The sequence below is a fragment of the Motacilla alba genome, chromosome 1 (assembly GCF_015832195.1).
Source record: "Motacilla alba alba isolate MOTALB_02 chromosome 1, Motacilla_alba_V1.0_pri, whole genome shotgun sequence".
Taxonomy (NCBI): domain Eukaryota; kingdom Metazoa; phylum Chordata; class Aves; order Passeriformes; family Motacillidae; genus Motacilla; species Motacilla alba.
In genome coordinates this window covers 93,881,213-93,907,048 of record NC_052016.1, presented here as the reverse complement: position 1 = coordinate 93,907,048, position 25,836 = coordinate 93,881,213, and the positions used below count along the sequence as shown (strand labels likewise).

General features: G+C 42.4%; 1 protein-coding gene across 3 annotated transcripts in view; it reads left to right on the top strand.

Moving 5' to 3' along the window:
• AFF3 (AF4/FMR2 family member 3) overlaps positions 1-25,836 on the top strand; it is a 333,013-nt gene that overhangs the window by 246,662 nt on the left and 60,515 nt on the right. For 2 of the 3 annotated variants that reach the window (XM_038152924.1, XM_038152760.1), the window contains one exon: positions 4,484-4,524. In XM_038152924.1, coding sequence (XP_038008852.1) covers positions 4,484-4,524 — 41 coding nt within the window. The remainder of the gene's footprint in view (positions 1-4,483; positions 4,525-25,836) is intronic. The other variant, XM_038152845.1, reaches the window with a different exon arrangement.

The following is a 25,836-nucleotide window of genomic DNA, read 5'->3' as shown; positions in this document are numbered from 1 at the left end:
AACACTCTTAACACTCCTGTATCTCCATCTCAATAGCTGTATTCAACCCGTTCTGCTCACTGCTCAGTCCCAATTACAATGAACTAGCTCACTCCTCAGTCCCAATTACAATAAAAGTATTTAATTTCCTCTCTGATTTCCCTTCAACAACAGATTGCAACTTGTCACACTTCAAGCTAATTTTGGTAGCTCATTTAACACACACTGAAACCTGAGTATGTTCCCAAGCTCTGGCTCATTGCAATAAAGGATGGAGAAAGGAGATGAAATCTCTGGAGGTTGAGAACCCGACCATGATTACTGCTGGCTGAAAACTTGTTTTGTCACAGTAGTCTTGGGGTGCAGCTAGAATCTTCCATGAATGATTAATAGACTGTAGACAGATCAATGAAACTCCCTAAATGTATCTGAACCAACTCAGCTGGGAACCAAAGAAGTCTAACCAGACACTGTCCTGTAATTTGCAATTCTTGATGTAGTGAAACAGCATAATTCATACTCATTTACTGTGGCTAGCTCAAGTACCTGAAACACCTGAGTGATTGGGTTTTTTTTTTCCTTCCCTGCTTCCTACTCAGCATTTAGGTTTCTATGAGGTGAGTTGGCCTCCAATATCCGTGTTCATATTGAGGAGAATCTTGCTCCATTTAGTAACCCCACTGATTCCAAGAACTGAAAATTCAAGATTATGTTCCTTGCTAGTGAACACATTCTACCACTTATCAAGAGAATATTAAGCTTCCCATAAAGCACTTTTTAGTGCTAAGTCTTGGAGATATTTAAATTCTGTTAGCAATATCAAAATTATTTCTTATCCCAATTTCTATAACCAGCATAGTAACTTACTTCTAGGAATAATAAAGACTGTAGAACATATTCTCAGATTTCTTGATGGATGATGAGTTGGCCTCAGTAAAGTTGTTAACAATGTAAAATAAAATGCAAATTAAATAGCACAATCAAAACGTAGCTATTAAAAAAATAGTCATGCAGGCATTATATGATACTCACTACCACCCCTTTGCTTACATTGTTAAATACATAATACCAGCATTTTAGAAAAGTAATAAATCACAAAAAACTGTTTCTATAGCTGCGAGTTCCTCAAACTATGGGTCATAACCCTCCATGGGGATTCCTGAATGACTTTGAATGGGATCACAAACTGTTAGCAAGAAGTGAGGGCAGATATTTCCCCCTAAACTGAGCAGCCCAGTCCTGTGGCAAGGAGGGGAACAGGAGAGCAGACTGTAATTAGTGGCTGCAAGTATTTATACTTGCTGGGGAGCTGCTAACTACCTTTAATTACTCACTTTCTCCAGGAGAGGGGAGCAATATAGGCTAGAATTAAAATTGCTGGATAGTTGCCTTTCATTGCAGGCAATAGATCTGTTTCTCCAGGGAGGAAGAATAAACTTGTGACTGGATCTTATTCCCCCATCATTTAGAAATGGGGCCATTACCAACTCAGGGGGGTCACACAAATATGCAGTTCAACACAGTTGTATTTCCAGCCTGCATAAGAAGGAAATCAATAGTCTCATTTAGAGAATGTGTGACCACCAGACGGAGACTGAGGTGCCCCATGCAATCCGCATTGCACCTCACTGAAGAAGGATGTTTAATAAAGGACTTAAAATGAGAGGGTAATTGAAAAAGTAGAATGATCTCACTGAAACACACTTGTACCTTTCTTTCTGTGGCCCTGCCTGTCATCTGAACCACTTTCTTGTCCAGAAGTTATCACCTTTTCTAAGCTTTCAGCAACTGAATGCATCAAGACGAAAACTGAAGACTGGCACCTGAGGCTGCAGTTCCACACAGGGTCTCCTGGCTCAGTTAGCACACCACATGGGTCAAGACAAGGGATCTCTCCTCCTCCCTCCTGAGGGCAGCTTTCCTCAAGCCTGGAAGAGAAATTATCTTCCTCTCAAAATTAGGGATTTTAGGGAAATACAACAGTGATATGAACCCCACTTCCCATATTAGGGGCTTTTAGCATTTTTGAAGTTTATGTTTGCTTTCTTGTGGTCTCTTCAATATCCACGTGGCCTGTGGCTGCAGAGCAACCTGTCTCCTTCAATGTCTTCTGGCTACACAGTCACCATTCTCCAGGAGTGCTCTGCAGCTGCAGCAGGGAGTAGAAGCAATGTCAGGTGGAAGTGACCTTGCTGGTGGACATGATCTTATGCCAGCAGCAAAGGTCTCCACTCCTCCCCCGGTGCCATTCAGATTCTCACACTGCACCCTGTGATGTGACACCCTCTCCCTGGGGAAGCAGCTCAGAAAAGGGATCTAGGTTAGAAATAACATAGGGGAAATCAGGAGAAAAAAAAAAAAAAAACACACACACACAAAAAATGAAGGAAAACTGTTCTTTTTTGACTGGATCAGCTTTCTAACCTGTTGTATTGCACAACCACATGAGCACCTGTGGTGACCTGAGCCAAGAGTGGGAAACATGAGACGTGTCTCGAACAGCACTGCCATGTAGTGGCTGTGTGAGATGGAAAGACTGGCCCTGGCTGACGTGGGGAGGAAGAGAAGAGTTGACCTGAATGCTGTCTACACAACTTGGCCGTGGAAAATGGCTTGTACAGTGAGAGAAGCTCCTGAGTTTTGCAGACAAAGATTCAACATAGTGCAGGCCTCAGAGTTGAAGCTGGGCAGCTCGAAATTCAAAATGGTCATAGCCTTCTGCTAGCGGGAGTGAATAGGTATGGGAGCAGAGGAACTCGTGTGCCCTGGGTGTTTAAAAAGAGTTTAAGCCATAAGTCATTCTTAAACCTAAGGTTTGGGTATCCTCTGAACTTGAACTTGCAAGAATGTGTGACATTGTCCTAACAAACCCCTTGCAGAGGAGAGAGGAAAAATGATGCCAGCCCATGGGACTAGAGAGTGGCTGCACTCTTTAAAGGCTGTAGCCAGTGGCATGGATAGTTTCGTATACAAGAGCATGGAAATTGTATGACCTCCCAGAAACAGTGAAAAATACCAGACTTGCCATATTATTCTCCTAACACTAAAAACAATATATTCATGCCATGAGAAAACTCCCACTGAGGTGCTGAGACTTTCCAAGCCCTTCCCAGAGGTTCTTTGCCCACTGCAGAAATTCAACGCTAAGGAAAAACCTTCCTGTGAGCTATGCCACTGTCTTCTGACAGTCTGGTGGGTCATACACATCAAACTACGTCTCCCCAGAAACCCAGCAGGCACAAGCTATTCCAGAAACTTTCAAGAGAAGAAATCCTGCTTCCAGAATTAAGTGGAAATTCTTCCCACTCCTGTCAGATCTTCAGGGATCCATTCAAGGGATCTTTTAACACATTTCTGTGAAATACAATGTAACTGCAGCCACAAGTCAGGTTTTCTCAAGTTTTTATTTGCAATTTGTCAGCAGCATTTTTGCCAAGCCGGAAAGGTTACATCCATACTCTCTGGTGCTGAGCAGGATGCCTGTAAGTCATCTAACTTGTTTGGAAATAGGGATGCAGCCCCCAGCAGGCTGATAAGACAGGAAGAACAGTTTCAAAACATATTTACTGGTAACTGCAATGAGAAAATAAACTTTTATTTCCCTGCCCCTTGACTGTCTGTACTGCTTGGCTCTGTGTCATATGAGGCACAGCCTGGACAGGTGCAGCTGGGGATAGGACATACTGGGCATGTCCAAGTGGAATGGAGTCTTTAGGGCAGATTTTCAAAACATTATGGATTTCATCTTTGCTTGGCAGCTGGTCACTGTGCCAAAGTCATGAATCACCACTTGAAGTGATTGAAGGAGGGGGAAAAATAATATTAGTAAAGTGGCAAACTAGCTCAGGGAGAGGCTTTGTAGTCCTATTAAACTTGAGAGGCTACAATTTCTATTCCCAGACCTGCTGCTGAACACGAGAACAAGAACCATGTTTCTCCACCCCATCCAAAGAGTTGTACTAGGGAAAAACTGAAGAGCAAACCAGGAAAAGGTCAATCTTGTACTGCATAGGCAAATGCTGCCAGCAGATTAACATGGCAGTGTTCATGAAAAGTCCGCAGCAGCTCTGGAAAGCTTCGCAAAATTTATAATTCATCGCAGAGGAACCAAATATGTGATGTTTGTTTCTGTGGAAGAATGGGAGGAGACTAATGGTAAAGGAGAAGGAGTGGGAGTGCAGAAGCGGGGAGAGGGGAAAGCAGAAAACCGAGCCCTGGCGAGTTTTCAGGGACCTACAGAAAAAATTGTCTAAATAGAGTAGTTCAGACCTCAAATACCGTGTGGTGCTTTGACAATCTTCTGGGTTTTGGCATTTTAAACAAAGTGTTCTTACATTTACTAGGCTGGAATGTCCATTTGACTATAGACTCTCTGCTGCTTTGCTCGTACTTTAACATTTTGGACATGTGACAAAAATGTGTGTAACGCATTTTTTAAAGTGTTGATTGTGCTCGTAATTTTCAAGTCAGAATATAAAATAAACATCTCTGCCCTTTCTTCCAGCAGGCAGCACAGAGATCTGCTCTCCGCGTTCTATCTGACAGGTACATTTTGTCATTTTTATGAACTATAAATTGCTTTATGAAACGTTGAGCCCTATTTATTGTGGCATATAACTCATAATCGGATTTTGTCCCCAAAGTATCTGTGAACTGGGATGTTAAACATTTTGCATGCTTGGATTTGTCATGCATGTGTAGAGTTTATTACTGCAAAAATCACAGTCTTGTTGTATTTCATACAGAGTATGCAGAATCCCTTGTTGTGATACCAAACGAGAGATAAGAAACTTACTGGAGAAGGCATGAATGATGCAGTAAATTCTGAGCTTTAGAGTTTGCTGAGATATATCTGAGCTCATTTCTCAGCAATAAGTACTTCATTTATTCCGAGATGTTCTCTTTTGACTTTTTCCAAATCCTTTCCCTGGGAATTACTCTTCCTTTGATGAGATTCTCTGTATGTTTTATGCATAAAAACAATGCCCTTTTTTACCCCTTAAGTTTTAAGAGATTGGTATTTTGGAGGAATTTAATTAATTTTTTCACTTCTTCTGGAACTGCAGCAGTGCTCCACGCAGATAAGCAGGGGACCGAATCCTGAGTGTTCAGGTTTTACTCAGCTCTTTTTCAAGCAAAAAATCCATTAACTTCAATGGGAAACCTGCCTGAGTGAGGAATTCAGGATTTGGGCCATAGTAAATGTTATAGTTGGGCTGTAGGTCTGCACAGGTATTTACCTTAAATGACTTTTATGAAAGAGGATTGATTGAAATATAAGGTAGCTTTCTAAGACAGTCCTGATTTCTTTTCCAGTTTTGGGAAAGGGGGTAGGGAAGGGGGAGGAGACACTGTACATTTTAGTGCCTGTGAAAAAGAACTAGCAGATTTACATTTTTCCACAAATGAGGTACTGTGTCATGCAGGCTGACACAGAGTAAATTTCCCCATGTCTTGTTGGCAGCCCCCTCTGCTCCGTCTGGCCCCCAGCCCCCCGCCTCCCTGGGAATAAGTGGTAATTGACTCTGGAAGCCAGCTCAGGCCAGGATTTCTCCAGAGCAGAGCCTGTCACTTAGGCTGAATTATATGTTGTGCATGGATGAATAACATTTCTCTCTGCTCGGAGGGTAAGACTGCCAAAATTATTGACCTTCCCTCCCCAAGTTTACAAACACTGTTTTGTTTAGAATTTTTTGCTCCGCTTTAAGGGAAAAAAATATTCAGAGTAAAATGTATGGGATGTGGGTGAAATTGCTGGCACAGTTATAGGGCTCACAAGTATTTGCTGTAACTGGAATGAATGCAAAAAGAAAGTGGAGTTGGAGTCAGCAGTATGCCCTTCTCCCTGGAGGTGTGCAAGCTCACTGCCGAGGCAAAGCAGATTTTGCCCTTGGTGGGGACAATACCGTGACCAAACAAAACATGGGGATTTTTTTCACAGCATTATCCCCCTGGCTGCATGTGGAACATTCCCGCAGGAGCGGCCCTGGTGGTAATTAACAAATCCCAAATCCCACAGTTTGATTTCTGTCTCTCCAGAAAGAAAAGTGGTGGTGATGGATAGATCTTCCCTACCTTGTCAAAGGTGGTGAGGTGGCTGGGTGCAGGCTGCCTTCATCCACAGAGTAGAAGAGGCTCAGTATTAATTAGCATCATGGCTCAGGTTTAGGATTTATGATGAAATATTTTCCTGTCTGGCTCTAAAAGCATGCTCAGGCAGTACAGCTTTTCCAACCAGCTCTGCAAAAATTTGGCTGCCAGGGTACCCTCCTTCCCCCGATTCTGGAGGGGGTTCTGGGAAGGCTGGGGGTGCACCCTGCGGGTTTGCATCCCTGCCACCCATGACCTCACTGCAGCGAGCAAATGGGAGGGCAGGGGGCCAAAATCCCCCACTGTGACAGCAGTTTCTGTCTCTTCTTGGCTAGAGCAAGGATGCCTGTGATACTGCTGCTCATTAGTTGTGTCCCAGGAGCAACTCAGAGCTCCCAGCCACACACCAGCACTTCCCAGCAACAAGGAGATGGCAGCTTACTATAAAGCTTTCAGTAATTTTGCCCTTTTTTTAAATAATACTCTTCAGAAGTTCCTCTTGCAGTTCCTGTTTTCAGGTTCTGTTAAAGAGGTAACAGCTATCCTAAAAGATGAGGAAAAAAACCTAAACAAACATAAAAGAGAGGGTTTTTAAATCTAGCCATTGATTTCTGTAGTGTATCACACTCAGTCTTGTTTTCAGAATGACACAGTAACCCCCAGCAGATTTATGTGCAAACACAAAGATTAGTGACCCAGAAGCTTGACTGAAACAGCTTTTCTGCTTCCAGAAGACAGGTTGCTCTGCACATGCACTGACTGTTTTGTCAGCAAAGATGCACTGGCCCCATTAGCTTTTCATTCTCTCATGAAAAGCCCTCGGTGTTTATTCAGCACAGCTTGGTTTTAATTTTATTGTGCTCTTCAGTAAAGTGGTCAAACTGTACAGATTACTCACTTTCTGGGACAGAGAAGAGCAAGAACTTAACTCATATACCTTAATGGTATAGAGCTGGGATATTTTCAATTGTCTTCTCTATCCACTGCCTGAATAGCTTTCAAGTGAAGAAAAATGCCGGTAACTAAAATATCCAGTGTGTTCTGTTGTTATTTAACAGTAAGCAGTGTGGTTAAGCTGGGTCTTAAACTTGCTTAATCCCACTGAGCTAAATAGATTTTATTATTGACTCCCATGGTTCCAGAACTCTGACCTTCAGGCTGAAGTTAAAAGCTAAATTTTTTTGCAGTCTGTTCCACTAACCCAGAAGCACTTGCTTGCTGGATACATTTGCAATGGAGAACGTCCAGCTGTAAATTACAGCTGTTTGCAATCCTACCCAAACACAACACTCATTATTATTCTTTTGTTCTTTTTAGGCTGAAAAGCCCACCATGAGGGAGACCATACAGTACTTAATCCACACATTAAATTTACTCGCAGCTCATATTCATGTGCAAGATAAGATTTTCCATGAAGTAAAGATTTACAGTGGTCCTAGGACACTTTCATTCATTCCCCTGGCTGCCTTTATTTCTCTGTGCTGGAGTGTAGGCCAAGTGGGTCTGCTGAAGAGTTTTGAACGCTTAGAGGAAAGTGGTGCACCACTGCTGAATTTCCTCTCTGGTCGCAACAGGGGAAAGACCTTTGCCCAGTGCCTGGGTGGCACTTGGGAGATGTGCTGACTTCACAGCCACGATCTGCTCTCCTTTCTGTGTGCTTGTAGTGGAGGAAGCAGGCAAAACCCACCAGCTCTGCCCATACAAACTTCAGTGCAGGCGTGTAAGGTGCGGGCAGAGCTGAGCCCAGTCATCTCAGCAGCCATATGGCTGTGCTGGCAGGCCTGCCATTCCCAGCTGATAAGCCCTGTAAAGAGTCCAGCTCAATAGCTTGCTCTCAGCACCTCGGTGATACAAACTTGTTGTCCAGACCTGCACTGTGAAGCGTGGGCTGTGATAAACCTTTTAGATCTACCACCTCTTGCTGTTGACAGAGCAGGCGTCTCAGCACTAGCATCCATTTGGCAGTGGAGATAAGCCCCATTCATGATGGCTGGTGAGCTACACAGCCTGTCTTGACCTTCAGTCTGGGCAGGAGGGATATTGCACTTCCATGTAACCATCTCTGTCCATGTCTGATCATGGTGAGGACACCAAAATGAAGGCTGTACCAGACATGAGCTGGTTTACATAATGGGACTGGCCAGTAGCATGCAGGATCCTGAAGGGCAGATGAATTTTCCCCTTTCCCCGCTGGAGAAGTGAAGGGTTCGGGTGGCCAAGAAGCAGTGGAGCATCACACCTGTGGAGAGAGATATTTGGAAGTAGAGGTGCTGCTGCACTGCCTGTAATGGCTGCATGCATACATTTAGCACTCAGGTGCAAGAAAAATCAAAAAGGTTGACCTTGGGCAGCCCAGTCCCTTGCCCTGATATTGTAAGCAGACACAGAATTGATGATTAGTCCAGCAGGATGCGTAGCACAGCTCTTCTTCAGACAAAGCCACATTGAGATACACTATTTGTGTTAGGAGGCCTGGGGAGGCACTGCCTGTGAAATATTAAAGCAACAATAAGAAGCAATTTAGATTTTTTAATAGATCACTTAAGCCAGGCGCGGCAGCTGTCCAAGCACCCTTAAAACTTTTTGTGAAAAGAGACAAAGTTTTCTTGTTCTCAGGTATCTGCTTGAGCTGTGATTATGCAAAGCAGTTAAACTTGTGATACCCTAAAGTAAGTAAAGAGTCCAGTGACAGCTTGCAAAAACACTCATGTGCTTCATGTCACTCACGTACTTAATGTTTGTGTTGGAATGATTTTTTCGATAACATCGCCTTTCACTCCGTGAGAGCTCTCCTCACGAGAAGCTACACGGTCAGCGTATCAGTGAGTGACTCAGCTAGCTGGCTGGCCAGGAAAGCTTCATGTGGCAGCATTGTGCAATCAGTGACAGCCGAGGGGAAGCCTTGGCTTGGGACAGCTGATCTGGGACCCGGCAGAGAGTGACGGAACTGAGATCACAGCCTCCACAGGAGTCAAAAAGGTTGGCCAGAGAAAAGCGTACGCGCACAGCGCTCGCTGCCACAGAGGCAGGCATGCAGCTCTCAGCATTAGCACATTGCTTAAACTTTCTGGATTATCTTTGAGAGGAAAAAGAGAATACCTCTGAGAAGGAATATATGGATTTATCATTTATGTATTGCATGAAAGCTTGGCTGTTTGGAAATGCTGGTGTCTCACACTTGCACCCTCCCTGGCCGCTGCCCCAATATAGGGTAGCAAAGTGCAGCTGCTCCTTGGAATGCTCTGGAGTTTCTCAGTCCTGCTAGTTACAGAATGTGAAGGTGGAAGAGTAATGATACATATTGTATATAGGATAGTTTTTCCAGTACTGGAGAATGTTGTGAATTACTGAAAAGGGGTTTTAGAAGAAGAGCCTGTGTAGACAGCTTGGAGTGAAAAGGAATAGGTATCTGTGTAAAAATGGGACTCCCTCTATTTAATTTGTGAGCAAGACCTGTAGCACTCACCTTTTTGCTGCTGGAGGTTTTCTCATACCTTGACTGTTGCTGGTGTTTATTTAGAATTGTTCTGCCATAGCACCAAAGATGTGATGTGGATGTATTGTTGTCTGAGAAGGTGAAGCAGAGCTGTCCCAGGGAACTGTAACAACTTTGAGCCCTACTAAATACTGGAGTTCATTTGATATTTAAAGAAAGAAAAGAAAAGTTAAGATGTATTTTTCTCTTCAAGGAAGTGATGGTGTTTTGCTATCATGATGGCCAAACATTTCCCATCTCCCTATGGGCAATCTCATGCATTTGCTCCCCAAAGACATCTGGGGGAAGTCAGTCAGTTCTAGTTCCCAGAAACATCTGCATTTTGAAAAATATCTATCTGCTAGAAGAATGATCTGACTAGTAATTTCTCACATATTTTCTTTGACTTCCTTGGTCTTTTAAGAAACAGGGTGAGGATAATTACAGCATGAATGTGGAAGGTAAAAAGGCAAAGTGTCTGTGGTCTTTCATATATTAGTAAGGAGAAAACAGGTCCCATTGCTGGCTGGCAGCATGAAGAATATGCAAAGTGCTACTGGGAAGAAGAGTGTATATGTGTGCAGCATATGAAGTGCCTCAGCATATGATTAACCTCGCTGGGTATGTAGTAAATAGTAGATAACTGTGATCAAAAAAGTATTCATGTGATTTATCAAACTGAGCAACTGTGCATTTTGCAGTGAAGCAGGAGGTCAATCCTGAAATCTAGGGCAAGTAGAGCAATAGGAAATTGCGGGGACTAAGAAGTTAATCATACTGTTGGACTGCTTCCATCTGGTTTTGAAAGACGGAGTCAGTACAGTGCTAGCGAGGACGCTTCACGGCAACAGATCAGGAATTAATTTTTTTCAGCAAATCTTCAGCTATCATTTGTGGTAACACAGGCTTTTAAAAATGTAATTTAATTTCTTTGGAATAAATCAAATAGGACAAGAAGTATGAGAGTGTTTTTTCTAAATGTGTGTATCTGAGGCAAAAAATAAAAAGTGTGAGTATTAGAACAGCAACAATCCAAGAGGAAACAAACATTAACAATATAAAACCTGGAAGGCATATATGGCCATCCAGTTAAATTGTGCACATAATTTTCTTTGAAAAATCAGTTCACAGTTGGGAAACTTCTACATTTTTATGACCCTTGGAGGCATAATCTTGTTTAACCTGTCTGTCTATCTTCATAAATGTGGATCAAAGGAGCTCTGACCTAATATTTTGTGGAATTGATGCTCTGAACACCACTTAGATATATCATGAGTGCACAGCTATAGGCAGCAAGTTTGTTAATAAATTCTGTTTTCCTTATTATTGTACTACTTAATGATATTTCAGTGAGATTTGAACATCTGGGCAATAAAAGTCCTTGTTGGCAATGAACATGTAAAACAAAAGGGATTTTAACCCTGATAGAAATTCTGGTAGCTAACACTTGCTTTCTTCGAACAGGTGGGAGGACAGTTAGCTGATAACATTATGCCTTTCTTACTTTAGCAGCAGGATAAGAGAACAGAGAGCCCTATACTGGGAGTAACACGTTGTGCTATTTTTAGTGCTAGGCTGCAAAAAGTGAAATGTTATAAATACATTTGTATCTGTTTCCTGGCAGTCTGATGAAAGAGAGCTCAGGTTTACACAGCACCAAAAGCAGGAAACCGGCGGCCACTCTGTTCACACGAATCACCACTTTCATTACCACTTCATTTTAAGAAAATGTGAAAATTCATAGCAAGCAGCAACACCTCGGCCTGGTCCAGTTACATGACACGAGTTTGGGATTTTTGACTCCTGTGTGCCCGTGAATCGCATCCTAGCTGTAGCTCAGGGAGTCTCCAGAGCAGGTGCAGCACTGCAAAGGAGAAATCTCAGTTCCCTTTGAGTGAGGCAGCAGTCCATGCAGCAGATGGAAGGAGATCCCCCCTCCAAGCTTTAATCGTTCGGTAATCAGCCAGGCACAACAGGGCTTTCTGGCACCAGCTCCATGGATGATGACATGCTTGCTCCAGTTGGTTTTTCCTGCCTTCTGCAAAGATGGTTTAGAAATCTCAGCTAAATTTCTGGGTTTGCCTTTGTCATTGGTAAGGCTATCTGCCTTCTATCCTCTGTAGTTTTTAATTTTAGATTCAAGAGCATTTTTTCCTTGCCCTTGCTTTTGTTCTGACCCTGGCAGCCATGGAGGCAGAAAGGAAAGGGGAGACTGGCTTGCTCAGGGGAGAACAGTCAGGTTCTGCAGGAGGCAAATCCCTTGAAAAAGACATGCTTGTGCTCAGGATGGGCAAGGGATTTCTCAGAACAGTGTCTTCATGAGGCCCCAGTGGGGACGACAATGTGCAACAAGTCTGTGCTTTGGCTGGCCCTTTGTTCTCTGAGCGGTGAAGAGGATACTACACAGAGGGAGAACACTGTCCAGTTTTTTTGCAGGCAAAAAAAAAAAAATAGCATGAGTTAGTACAAAAAATGAGGTACCCTGTGATTTCTCTATGGGGATTAGTTGTGGCTGATCAGGCCTGAAATGCTCCTGCAAGGAGTCACATTGTTGTGATCTGAGATACTTTGCTCCCCCATGCAGTCCGATCCAGATGTCCTCACCGTTTTTTCATGACTGCCTCAATTTTAGTGCAAGTTGCAGGAAAATTTTCAACCTTTCCTCTCTCTTGGAAAAGTGCTGGATTTAATCTACCACTGAGGAATGGTTCATACTGTTCTAGGTTTCTTGCATTTCAGTGAAAGGAAATGTGTGATCTTTGAACAGCCTGGGTTTCCTCCCAGAGAAGAACTGGAGCATTTGTGAAATTAAACTAAACTCTTGCAGTGGAACAGCTTTTTACCACAGCTATTTCACATATTCTGGTGGGAAGGTACAGAAGCAGTCCAGTGGGGCACGACTAGCTCCCCCAACACCCTCACTGGCAACCTGATGAGCAGGGAAAGTATTCAGGCTCTGGAACCATTGAAGCTTTTTTGATGTAAGTTGAGATCCAAAAATCTCAAATGGCTCATTTTCTAAAGTTACAAGGTTGGGTTTTTTTGCTCACTCAACATTTCCAGGGAGTCTGTCTGGTGACATTTTCTTTACAAATTACCAGACCAAACAGTTTCTGCTTTATTTTTCATTATTATTGCTTTCTTTTGAGGTTCTGTTTCATGGGTAAATTTAAAATTGGAGGGCTTTGTTCCAAACTGGAATGGCATGAAATTTCAAATTCCTTCTCCAAATGGAAGACCTTCCTTTTCTCAAGGACTGTATTTATAGTAGGCTGCCCTTTTTGCAGTCAGAGAGGGGCCAGATCATATTATGACTGTTTGCTCTAATGTGTTTTTAACTGAGAAGTAAGATTAGGCCTGGATTGAAACTGGGTGTAAAAGAGTCTAACTTGAGACGTTACATTTTTATAACCTGAAAATGTTATCATTTTGAATGGCAGAAATAAATAGAAATTGCTAAAATTAAATTAGGTATTTTTCCACGACATATGATTTAAACATGACACATGCTATCTTTAACATGGTCTGCAATCTTCCACCATTTTAGCCAAAAAGAAAGTTGTTTATTTTAAAGGTAGGTCTTTTATATCCTATAAAATTTACTTTGCAGAGCAGTGTATCTTCTGTGTTAGATTGTTATCAAGATTTTAAAAGCTTTTTTCATTCTTGACTCAGGCACAGAACTCTTTTTCAGGCTGAGACACTGCCTTTCACCCACACATGCACACAGAAGAGAATAGGCCCTTCTCTGTGAAAATTCAGAAGCCAAATAATTCACAAGTACCTCTCACCTATTACTTACTGACACAATCAAACTCCTCTAAATGAACAGTTTGTCAAATAAAATTAAAAACAAAACAAAACAAAAAACCCAAAACAAACAAACAAAAGAAATCCCAAAACACCCAGGGAAGTGCAGTTAAAGAATCCCATTATTCTGATTTAACAGATAAAAATCCCCCCTCAAAATTTATTGAGTAAATTTATTGATTTGCAATGATCCTTTAAGACACTTTAATATGCTTTTTTGAGGATCTGCTGTGGCCCTGGTGTCGTGCGTGCCCAGGGAGGTTTGTATTGTTTCAAGCCCAGGAAGGTGGTGCCTGCTGGTAGGGAAGGTGCTGGCATGGGGACAGCTAGACCCTGGTTCCCAGCAGCCCCAAAGGCCTTTGCTTGTCATTCCCATCTTCCTTTTCTTCCTTCCTACATTGCCTTTAGAGGGAGAAAAGGAAAACCAGACATGCAACCTCTGTCACATGCACCTTCCCCTACGTGGCCTCAGATCTCCATGATTTTGGCTGTTTCCCGAGGCGAACCTGTCCCAGAGCTTCTCTGTCTGCCCATCACGGACCCTTCCTGTGCTTCTTGCTCAGATTGCCCTTTCCCCGTTCCTCAAAACCCCCGTGACCCCACTGGCAGGCCTGGAACCTGCCCTGGAGCCCCCATCTCCTACCAGTCTCCTCCAGCCGCCCCAGTCTCGGGGCCGTGCAGCAGGAGCAGAGCCCCTCTGGTCTGCAGTGTCATCAGTGTCACCCTGCAGTGCAGGGTACCCCAGCATCACCCACTGCTGAAAGCTTGATGTGGCCCCCATCACTGGATGGGGAGAGTGGAGAAACAGCTGTAGAGAGGACCAGCCCTGTTTTGCCTTGCTTGCAGCCCCACGGACACCTGAGCCAGGGTGGGGCACAGCCCGGCTGGGCAGCGGTGGGGCTGGCACTGCCACCTGCCCAGCCAGGGTGGGACACAGCCCGGCTGGGCAGCGGTGGGGCTGGCACTGCCACCTGCCCAGCAAGGGCTGACCTCGGCTGCTGGCCCACGGTGGGGCAGCCACACCATCAGCTGGACAGGGGGACTCTGTCTGCCCCTCTAGCCTTTGCATTCAACTCCCCGCGGTAACCATCACTCTTCCCTGCCAGTAATGCCCTCAAATACTGATTTCCTGAAGCCACTTCTTTTAAGGTCGTGACGTCCCTTTTTCGAAAACTTAATAAGCTTGATACTGACCATGTGGAGTTAGAGTGGGTTTGTAAATATTTGTATCTTCAGTATTATTTCTTTGATGGCAAACACTAGGACAATAATTCCCACATTAAAAAGGCTCTTGGGAAGGGTTTAGGAACTCCGGCCAGGCAAAAATAGTTGCCTGAAGGAAGAGGAAAAACCTTGGAGAATTACCAGACTCTTTTTTTAAATTTTGAGACAAATGGACTTTTCAATCTTTGCCCTGAAAAGAGATCTGGTCATGACCTACTATAAATCTCATATGGCCATTTAAAACCTCACAGTGCTCTGGTTAAACAGCATTGCACCAGACAAAACCTCCAGGGCATGGGGACATTGCTGCGGTTTTTCCCTTTCAAGCTTGTATATTGTCCCCATAACATATTGCCAATGTTCACGGGACCAAATGAGACTGTGGCCTTTCTTTAATGTACTCAGAGCTCTTGTGTCGAGAGCCTGTGAGGTCAACAGGAAAACATGGAATGAAATCTCAGCTGAATATCGGTCTTTCCCAGGCTTCCTGGCAATTTCCAACTTCTCACTCTTTTGTTTTCACTTAATAAGATAGAGCTTGTCCTGTGCTCAATTAAAAAAAAAAAAAAAAGTTGGGAAAGAGCTAAGACTCAGAAAATGAGCAATTTTGTAAAAGCCTGGCAGATGCCCAGTCTGCTGAACCTAATAAGAAGCACACTCATTTTTCCAGTTTGAAACTTTTTGGTGCAAACACCCCTAGTGCAAATACCTCCCACAGGACTTGTGGGAAGAGTGCCAGTGTATAGAAAAATAAGAGTGCTGGTATTCTGACATGAAAGCTGTAGCCTACATTTTTGAAATAATGGTGTTGTAAAGTGGAGCTCTGAGAAGAACTGAATTTTGGGCCTCTCCAGCTGTCAGATCACCCTCAGCTTTCCTAGTTCTCCTTCTGCTAGAGGAACTCAGAGCACAGCACCTCTCTCTGTTAAAGCTGAAGAGCAATGCAACAACTGCAACATCATTTGTGCAGACCTAGAGAACAGTCTGAGAAGACAGCAAAACCTAAACACTCCTTTGAGATTATCACACTCTAATTGATAGAGATGTACTGCTGTTTCAACTTCTCTTACTACACCATTTTCTGTATTAGCATATTATGAGCTTGTCAAGTGCAACCAAATTTTAACTTCAGATTGCTGATGTTTTGTGAGTATTATATAAATATATATATATATTTCCAAAATTATTGTAAAGGATTTAATGTTGATGAAAAGCAGCAGGTTGACATCTGATTATCCAGGAGTTTTCTCTTGTGTTGCAAGTACATCTGCCCCCTCCTGGAGCCTTGAATTATCCCCATGCATATTCTTTATGTGTGCAGACAAAAGGCACTGTTGAAGTAGATGAATGCCTCAGCATTTGATGTCATTAGCTAATCTGAGCCAACACCACTTTATTTTCTAAGAAATGTATTATTTTCTTCCATTTGGTCAAAATGCAGCATTAGCCATTTAATGAGAGCCATGACAAATTTCTGTCATTGTCTACTGTATGTTGCTGTCCCGTGCCTTTGTAAGGTCTCACAGATTGGTTAGACTGGGAATTATGACAGAGTTGCCATACCCAAATTATTAGGGTTGTTTTTATGACCAAAATCTGGTATCAGTGTGGAGCAGCAGTAAATTGTGGATCTGGTTTGAGTTGTTCTTATGGCAGTCATTTACCACTCCAGCCTTTTAAATATATTACAACAAACTATGAAAACACTCTCTGATTAAATGAGGGAATGTATAGCAAATTAATTCCCACTGTCCCACATGGAGAAGACATATTCCTGTGTCACAATGCACCCCTTGTCTGCTTTGAAGGGAAGCTGCACAGGGATATCATGCACCAGTGTTCATCTGCTGAACTGGGAGGTTAGCTGGAAGAACTGGTAACTGCAAACTCTAACTGTATGGACCTGCCAGTCACTCCTCTTGTTAATGAACAGCTGCAAGGGTGCAACTTGGGCAGTCTGGCCAGTACAAAAAGGGACATCATGGAAGGAAGGAAAAATCTGGAATGAGAAAAGATGAGCGTCTGTTAAGAGATTCTACACTACTTTTTATTAAGGCCGTACCATACCTGAAAGAACTGATTTTCTGATACTGTTTACAGGTTGTCATAGGCTGCCATAGGCTGATTGAGTCAAGGCTTAACTTCTGAGGGTATTTAGGGTGTTCAAATACATCTTCTGCACTAGTGCTAAAAAGAATAATTACCCCCAAAAGTTGCTTTTTTTTCTTTTTTTCAGAAGTGACACTCAATTCACATGGCCATGATGATTCTAAAATTATCAACATGTGTCCAAAGCTAAGACATGACAAGGGTTTGCTTAGTTAGGAAGTAATTGCACTAGGCTTGTCTTGCAGCTGGTGAAAAGCTTGTTAAAGGCAATTGTACATCCCTGAGATTTTCTGTGTTTAATTTCTTACTTAGACATATTTTAATATCTTTGCTTTAATGTTGATAAGGTCTTGTCGGGGTTAGAGTTATTTATTTGGTTGCAGGCCCACGTGCATGGGAATTACGTTATTTAAATTACATACATCTTCAGTTGACATGACTCATGTTACAATTGAAATGAATAAGCCAGGCCTGTATACTAAAAATAAGCAAACAAATGTAAAACACAGCACCATATTAGCAGAACCACAACACGCTGATTAACGGTGGACAGCAGAGTCATCAAATCAAAGTCACAATCAAGATCTGAGCCAATGAATCAGAGCTCTGAGTTTTCAAACAGACACATTCAATGAAGAAGGTAAACAGCTTTACATTATAGGTTTGACATGATTTGGAACTACATTCAGTTAGTGTCGCATCAGGAAAAGCTGAAGAGAAAACAGTTCACGTTTCAACCAAGCTCCTCGCAAATATTCAAGTCAACACAAGCACTGAGTAAGGCAATCAAGTGCGGTATTCCTCAGTCCTTGCCCATGGTGCATGGAAGACTGGTGCTGTTATGGCTCAGTTCAGAGAAGTCCACCCATCACAGCAAACTTATCAGTGATGCAGAGTTTAGAATTTCCTTCTCATGTCATATAGTTATCATGTATGATTATTCTTCTGCTCTTATTCTCTCCTGGCCATCAAACTCAAGTCAGAGGTCACTCTGAAAATCACACGCTCTTGCAGCTTTTAAATTATTGATGTAACATTCATGAAAATACTTCTTGCATAATTATTAGGTAAGGACTATGAATAACTTCTGGAATAATTTGCCATCAGAAAATGATTGATCTAAGAATCTGGCATTTGCTGCTAGGCCAGCAAGCAATTAATATGTGCCTTTTCATTTTTTTCTTTTTTTGGCCAAACAACTATGCATCTATGTAAAATAAAGTAGCATCCTTCCCTTAAAAGAAAAGAAAGTGTTCAGCCTCATCCTTTCTTCCTAAGGATCTTTATTTCACATGGTTGCTGGCTGCCAGCACAACACAGCAGAAGCTTTGGCCAGGACAATGACAGACTTTAAAACTGACAACTCCTGCTTGGTAGTCCCAAGAGGTGGCAATGCTTCTCACAGATCCATGCTTTTTCCTGCTTACTTCACTGCACAGATGGAGCCTGGTTTCCTGGATCTGGTCAATACAGCCTGGTGTCTGGCTGTAGATCACTGCTGAATATACCCATGGCCCCGCAGGCAGGAACAACAGGCTGAGGTGTGACACACCAGCCTCCTGCATGGTGTGTGTTCCAGCGAGAAATGATGCTTTCCTGCAGGGAAAGCACTTAAAACCTTCACTCAGCAGGTGCCACCTCCTCAGGACAAGCTAATAACCTCATCAGCACATAGTGTCTCCATGTCTTTCTAATAATAATCACTTCTTTACCCTAAATTAGGAAGCTAATATGAATCAGTTCACAGCTTGCCCTGATGAGTTTTAATCTAAGACCACAGCTGGCCTTTGTGCTTTTCATCAGACGAATCCCAATAATCATTAAACAAAGTTTTCTCAGTTCTGCTTTAGGTCTGGTCCAACATATCTTGCAGACCTTACTACTGTGCAACACTGGCAAAATCCTGCTGTCCTGTAAAATCAGTGATAGTAACATGAATACTTAGTTGCTCTATTTATACAGACTTACAGTTATTTTCCAGTTGTCTATACTGCTTTTCTTTGTATCTAGTCTAACCCTGGAGAGTACAGAGAAGTCTGCAAAGTTTTAGTCCATGAGATCACCTCGGTAATTTCTTACTTCAGGCACTGTCTGTCTAACTTTAGTTCCCCATGTTAAATAATTGTGATACTGTTTCTTTAAAACCCTTGACAACAAAAATCACAACAACCGTAAATAATCCATAGACATATGGAATTGTTTTGAGAAAGAAAGCAAATTGCTGAGACTCCTTAAAAATGGAAACCTACCAAGGAAACCCCAGCAGCCTCTTTGACAGTCTGCTCTAAAAATTTTCACTTGCTTTGATGTTGTTTGTAATTTATGCTCCTCAGAGGCTTTTAGATGAAGGAAATCATCTGTTTTAATAATGTGAAACCTTCTTCTGGCTACTCGAGATGGGAATTCCTGCCCTGTTTCCTGTGCCTCTCTGTCATGGCCAAAAGGGGAAGGAGGGCTTAAAAATTGCAGGGCTGTTAGTGATCAGAGCTGTGGCATCACCTACTATTTCAAAATTTGTACCCAAATATTACTTACCTCTCACTGCTGAAGTAACATGTTAAGAAACCTGTCTTTTTAAGCTCATTCTCCACTGTAGTGTTATTTCACTGTATTAGTAATTCATAACAATAGGTTATGTGGTAACAAGTACAGGGCAAAAGCAATTATTGAAATAGTCCCTTTAATTCAAAATTATTTTAATTACTAGCGATACCTGTCCTTTTTTTTTCCCTCATTTCTGTGCTAAGTCTCTTCATGATTCAAAAATTGCCACTGGGCTATCACCTCTGGTAATTGCCATTCTCTGAGCTGAGTGAACAAAGGAAAAATTAAACTGGAGTGTGTCAGGCAAGCAGAATAGGAAATATATGTTCCTGCAGGAAAGCTACTCTCCTCCTAATTACTCTCCATTTGCCAGGTTCAAAATGTAATTTATGAGCAGCATAGATAGAATGGTCACATTAGTCCATTATTTCTTGATGATCTTTTCTACTCCTGATTTCAGAAAGCAGGGATTTTGTAGCTGTCAGTGCATTGGCATTGTCAGCAGCAGCTCTGGGCAATGATGCTAGACAACTGCACTGAAGAGATACTCCCAAAAAAATGTAAAGCAGTCTCCTAACAGCACAGTTTTATAGAAGAGAGGTGCTGTAAAGTACAGCTCAATAAATAAAGCTTAATCTAATGGGCTGCTTTAGACACTGCTGGTCACATTCAGAAACAGATCCAGAAATGTTTGAAGAAGGAAATTTTCCAGCCTGTGGCTGCTGCTGTTGCATGTTTCACTTACTGTAAAATACACCAAATGTAACAAATTACCCTCATAAACACCCCCTGAGTCCATTTTACTCTGACAAGTATGGAATAGCCTGCAAAAGGATAAAGTAGGGGGGTGAAGCTGCGAACATGGGATAGGCAGCTGACATGTTTCAGCTGTAGGTTTGATGCCTGAGGCCAAGTCTGCATTTCAGTCAAGTTGGGGCAGTGACTTACTTGTCAACTGAGTGAGCTTTAAACACAAAACAAGGGGACACTCATGGCCAGATGGAGCTCAGGAACCATTCAGTGCCCACATAGTTATCACATTATCACATTAGTTAGCAGCATAGTTTGTGGTACTTGAGCTAGTCCCAACAGGGTCACAGAGTGGCTGAGGCTGGAAGGCACCTCCAGGGATCATCCAATCCCACCCCCACTCAGAGCAGCATCAGCTAAAACAGTTGCTTAAAATTGGTCTTGAATATCTCCCAGGATGGAGACTCCACAGCCTCTCTGTGTAACCTGTTCAAGAGTTTGACCATCCTCACAGAAAAGAAAAAAAAAACTGTTAGATTTAAATGGAACTTCCTGCATTTTGATTTTTCTTCTTTGCTTCTTGTCCTGTCACTGGGCACCACTGAGAAGAGGCTAACTCTGTCTTCTTTACTTCCTCCTGTCAGGTATTTATCCTTCCCAGTCATCTCAGTCTCCTCATATAAAAGATGTTCTAATCCCCTAATCATCTTCATGGCATTTTGCTGGTCTCCATGTCTTTTCTGTGCTGCAGAGCCCAGATCTGGATCCTGGGAGAGGCCAAGGGAAAGCAAAAAGTAAAAGAGGAAAGGCTAAGTTCAAAGGCAAAAGGGAAAACTGTCTTGCTGATTCTGGATGTGACATGGAAACCTCTAAGTCAACTGACTGAGAGTTCATTGCCTCCTAGCTGTACACAAAGTCCATCAATATTTTCTTTGTTGCAATCTAAATCCATAAGGAAGCTTGCCCCTTCCCTGAGAAAGCATTAGATTATATTGCTTGGGAGTATCAGTCCTAAATATTCTGTTTCAGTTTCCTGCAGAGAATGTTGAACGGAGTGCTCTTAGAAATGGGAGATGCCTGCTCTGATTCATTCTTCCAAGGTTTTGTTTTTACTTTGCCCCTGAGGAATTGGCCATTTTTAATGACTTTTATGATTAATAAAACTGTCTGAAGGCCTGCTGGGGTCTTCAAGCTAGTAGTTATCAACAAAGTCATCTAGCTTTCTCCCCTGGTGCCTAAGATAATGGCAAAGACCCAGCACTTGATCTTTCTCCCCAAGCTGAAGCTTGCCTAGCTACACTTAGGGTCATGTTGGGGTGGTAAAAAAAAATCCCCAAGAGTTACTTTCATGCTGCACTGACTATGGAAAATCATATTCTCCTGGAAATCTGTGTCTCATCTTAGCAAAGCTCTTGTGCAGACTCTCCAGCTTTCCCCCAGCTGTTTCCCAGCTTCAGGCAGGTGATGTGATACCCTTTTAATGAAGCACTGAATCTATATCCTCACAGCTGGGCACTGAACTCCCAGCAGTAACACATGTTGACTCCTATACCTGTAACAGTCTCCATGCTGGGTGACACTGCTGAACACACATTCCTGCCCTGGAGAGGCTCAGCACTTGACACAGCACATCCTAGACCATGCAGGAGCTCAGGCCAGCAGGGGCATGTTTGAGGCACTGCAGTAAGACCAGTCCCAGAAAGGGACTATTGGCCTGGGGGCAGAGAGAGGAGAAAGACAACAACAGCTTGTTGTGCCACTGGGAGGGGAAAGCAGCACCGACTGGCAGTATTCCTCCCTATCCCTGTGCCCTCTCCCCACTGTCATGTGTGCATTTCCTTTCTGCCCCACTGGGAAAAGCAGGGAGAGCAAAACATGCATTGAAGAATAGGCAAGGGCATCTCCACATGCTTTAGTGATATTGTAAATTCAGAGGAAACCTAAAAAGATGCATGGTGGTTAATGAACAACAAAACATGTGAGATACCGATTGAAAGGTATATTGGAAGATATATGTTTAACTACATCAGGACACAGCATGGTATAAGACCAATTTTTTTTTTTAATTAAAATGTCATACAGATCTAGTGTTTTTCGTAGTAGCTGGTAGCACATTTCACGGAAATAAAGGATTGATAACATCCTGCAGGAGGTTGCAGCTGGGGAACCACTGAGTCCAGACACATTGGTACCACACTGTAGATTAATAAAGCAAATAAAATTATATTTACTTTGAAATTTATTTCTGCCTCCCCTCATGATCTGTGTGTGCATGAGTAAACCTCAACTTTACTTTCCATGGATAACATCTAACAAAAAGATGCAATTCACATTCAGTTTTTCCTTTGAATTGTACAGGGCAATTTATATAACTCTTTGTAACATTTATATATTTGTGCATATCATACTTCTTCATAGTTTTTCACAGATCATATTATACTTGAGGAAGGCACAGCAAAGGTTACTCGTAGACACTGCTCTCTGCTTAAAACTCCTTCATCAATTATCACCACACTGTGTTTGCTGGGTTATAGTGGGTCAGATCCTAATACCCCCACTAGACAGACCATTCCTGCTCTTCAGGAGCACTTTTGGGTACTCTTATCCAAGCTTTAAAGTATGATATTACTAAATCAGAATAAGGGGTCAAGAATCTGAGCCTGGTCAGAATGGGGGAAGTTTTTTTGCCAGGGGCTCAGACCCCTGAAAACCTAAGGCTGCATCACAAGCAAATGCTCAACAGCTAAAAGTTCATTTTAAACATTCTTTATTTCCAGCTAACATATCAATAATAGGTAAACAGCATATCCTGGGCAACTCTTTCTAAAAACATATCAAAGTATTTTTGGATGACAATGGAAAACAGGCTGTGCCTACAACAGAAAGGAGAACAGAAGAACCTTTTACAAGTCTTCAAATAATCTCAAACTAATTAGCTTTTAACATCCTCTCTGCTACAATTCTGGGCTTTATTAGCTGTTCTGCTTGCCATTTCTGAGCCTGCCTAATGTCTTCTGTAGAACAACTATGCATTTTTTTCAGGCATTTGTCATTTCTTGAAACATATAAAAGAGAGCGCTTGGATTCAAAAAACAGACCATCTAAATGCTGTTCTGCATAGGGAGTGATATATGCTGACAAGGACTAGAAGTCAAATGTTCTTTTTATGGTTCTTTATGGTGAGCAAACCTACTTAAAACAAGCTTCTTCTCAAGGCAGCATATTGATTAGAGCTGACGGGCCAAAAAGACCTTTGGGAGACAACAGAATATGGCTTGAGTCAAAGAGTAACACTAAAGCTGGCAGCAGCAACATTAAGAGTCAGTGAAACCTGAGAGAGTTTGTCTCATGCTGAAATTTATTGCACCCATTTGGACAGCCATTATGGTAGTTAGTAATTTTATCTGCACAAGTTCATCTGTATTTGGACTCTCAGAGCTTAGTCAGAGGTCTTGCAAGGCAGAACCATACCCAGGGCTCTGCTGACTGAGGCAAATGATTTCTGTGCTGAGGCAAGGTGTGACTCTGTCTGAAGACTACGAAAGGCTGTTTGTTTTGATGGCCAGCCACAGCATTAACAGTAATTCTGAAATAAGGTGATGGCAGGCCAGTGCAGATGAGAATTTTCTTGTCTGCGCTACTGTGGTTTTCTTCTGAGGCTTGACGAAGCTGTCACTCACGAGCAAAAATGGCTGTTCTCTTGGATAGAAGTACAGTTACACTTCACATCTTAGGAAATAAATGGGCAAAAAGAGCAACACCCAGTCTAATATCCAGTGAAACTGTATCAAAATCTCCTGATGAGACATACTGAAAATGGTGGGTTAAAGCCACTCTACAGAATACATAGCATTGCTTCTTTGCCTAGTTTCTGCAATTACCATTGCAGTGAAAGTGTCATTACCATTACCAGTGAAGATGTTCCAGTGCTTAATTACCTTTATTTTTCTAACATGTCTCATGGCAGGTTGAAGCCAACCAGATTGCTGGAATCACCTTCAAAATGTTAGTGGAGGATCTGTTCCTGAGACAGATATAATTGTTCCTAATACTGATACAATTGAATCGGACAGGGCTTTTGATAGTGGTCTAATGAAATAGTGGAGTACTGAGTTGGGAGTGGATATAGGTCTTCATATTGGATACCAACTCCACCTTAGGACGAGAGAGGTGACTGAACCCTAAAAAGAAGATTATGAAGAGGAATCTGAACCAAACCTCCCTGGCTTCCCATACAGATTATAATGCACAAGGTGCTGGGCATTGTGTAAAGCACACAGTTTAAGCAATCCTTAGGATCTTAGATTCTTTCTAAGTCCATCAAAAGAGATAGGAATCTCCAGAGAATACAAACTGGCCTTGACCAGACAATAAAGGGATCTCAAATAGAAAGTTCCTAACATGGCCAAAATAGTGAAAAAAAGAAAAAATTAAAAGTTCTGGGGTGCATATGAAGGAAAACACACAAAAGCCATTGCCCTTGGTCTCAGGGGGAAATCAGAAGCAGTCTTACATGACTGAATCTTCTCAACAACTTTATCCAGTTCCAATTTATTTCTGGCCCACCCTCCCTCCGCCTCAAAAAAACGTTTTTATAGAGATTGCTTCCTGATTTGACAGGGGATGCAGAAGGGTGCTGTTCATGGACTATTCTCAAAGCTGTTCATCATTCTCCAGGCCATTGGTCCAAGGCCATGTTCCAAGGACAATATAGGACATAGAGACTGTGCCAGTCATTTCTTCAAGTCACTGTACTTTGAGACATTAAGAGGCTAATTAATCTACCAAGATATAAAGACCCTATCAGTCCTCTTCTACTAAAGAGTTAACTTGCCCAGACCAGGGATTCTCTCCACTCATATTCAGCTGATGCAAGGTCAATGACAAACACACCAAGGAAGTCAGAGTTGCTTTATTTTTCTTGTGAGCAGGTCAAATAAAACACTGCTGATGCTCCATGTATCTGGAGCGACAAGCATACACTTGGCAGCAGTGGAAAGCAGACGCTGGAATCTGGCACCAGGTTCCAGCACAGCTGTCAGCCTGCTGACTAATCACTTCACCCCCACGTGAATGCTGCTCTAGGTCTACTGGACCCTTTCATCTCAGATACCCAAGCACATGCTTCTCTTGATAGACCAATTTATACAGAGGTGTCACCACTAATTGTTACGTAGCATTTTATTTTAGGAGATTTTTTTACACAAAGTAGATTTTTTCTAGAGGCTTTCTCTTTTCTACCATATTTCCTCACAATGGGAGCTGTGATTTGATTGCCTGCAGTATCAACTAGACTTTAAGTAGATGCCCCTTGCCAGAATGGATTTTCTTCAGGGTTTTTGTATATTTGTGTGCCTGAGCTTCATAGCTTGTTCTTTTAAACAGCCTTTCCTAGAAATGTTTCTTTAGTGACTATTCTGACAAGCTGCAATTGCACAGTGCACACCTGACTCTCTTCAGAGAGATCTGGTTTGTCTTCAGTTTGCGTTACCAGATGATACTTGCAGTCTTGTCAGCACAAACTATTTAAGAAGCTCCCAGGGAAAGTGTTAAAATATAGGTGAGGCCTATGAACTCTGTTCTTGGCAGCTGTGCTTTATTAGCTGAGCTGTGCAAAGGTGGTGCAGCTAAGGTAATGCAGTGCTTTCACAGAAGCATTATATATTGTGACAAGCCGAACAACCTCCAGGACTCTCACTCATCATGACTCCCATTTCATACCTCATCCATTACAGGAATGAGGTATGAAAACATTTCTCTGTTTCCTAAAGATATTAACAGACTCCTGGGAAATCGTTTACCTGGAGAAAGGGAGAAAGGAAAGTGTTGAGCCTCATTTTTTTGCTTTCAGGCTG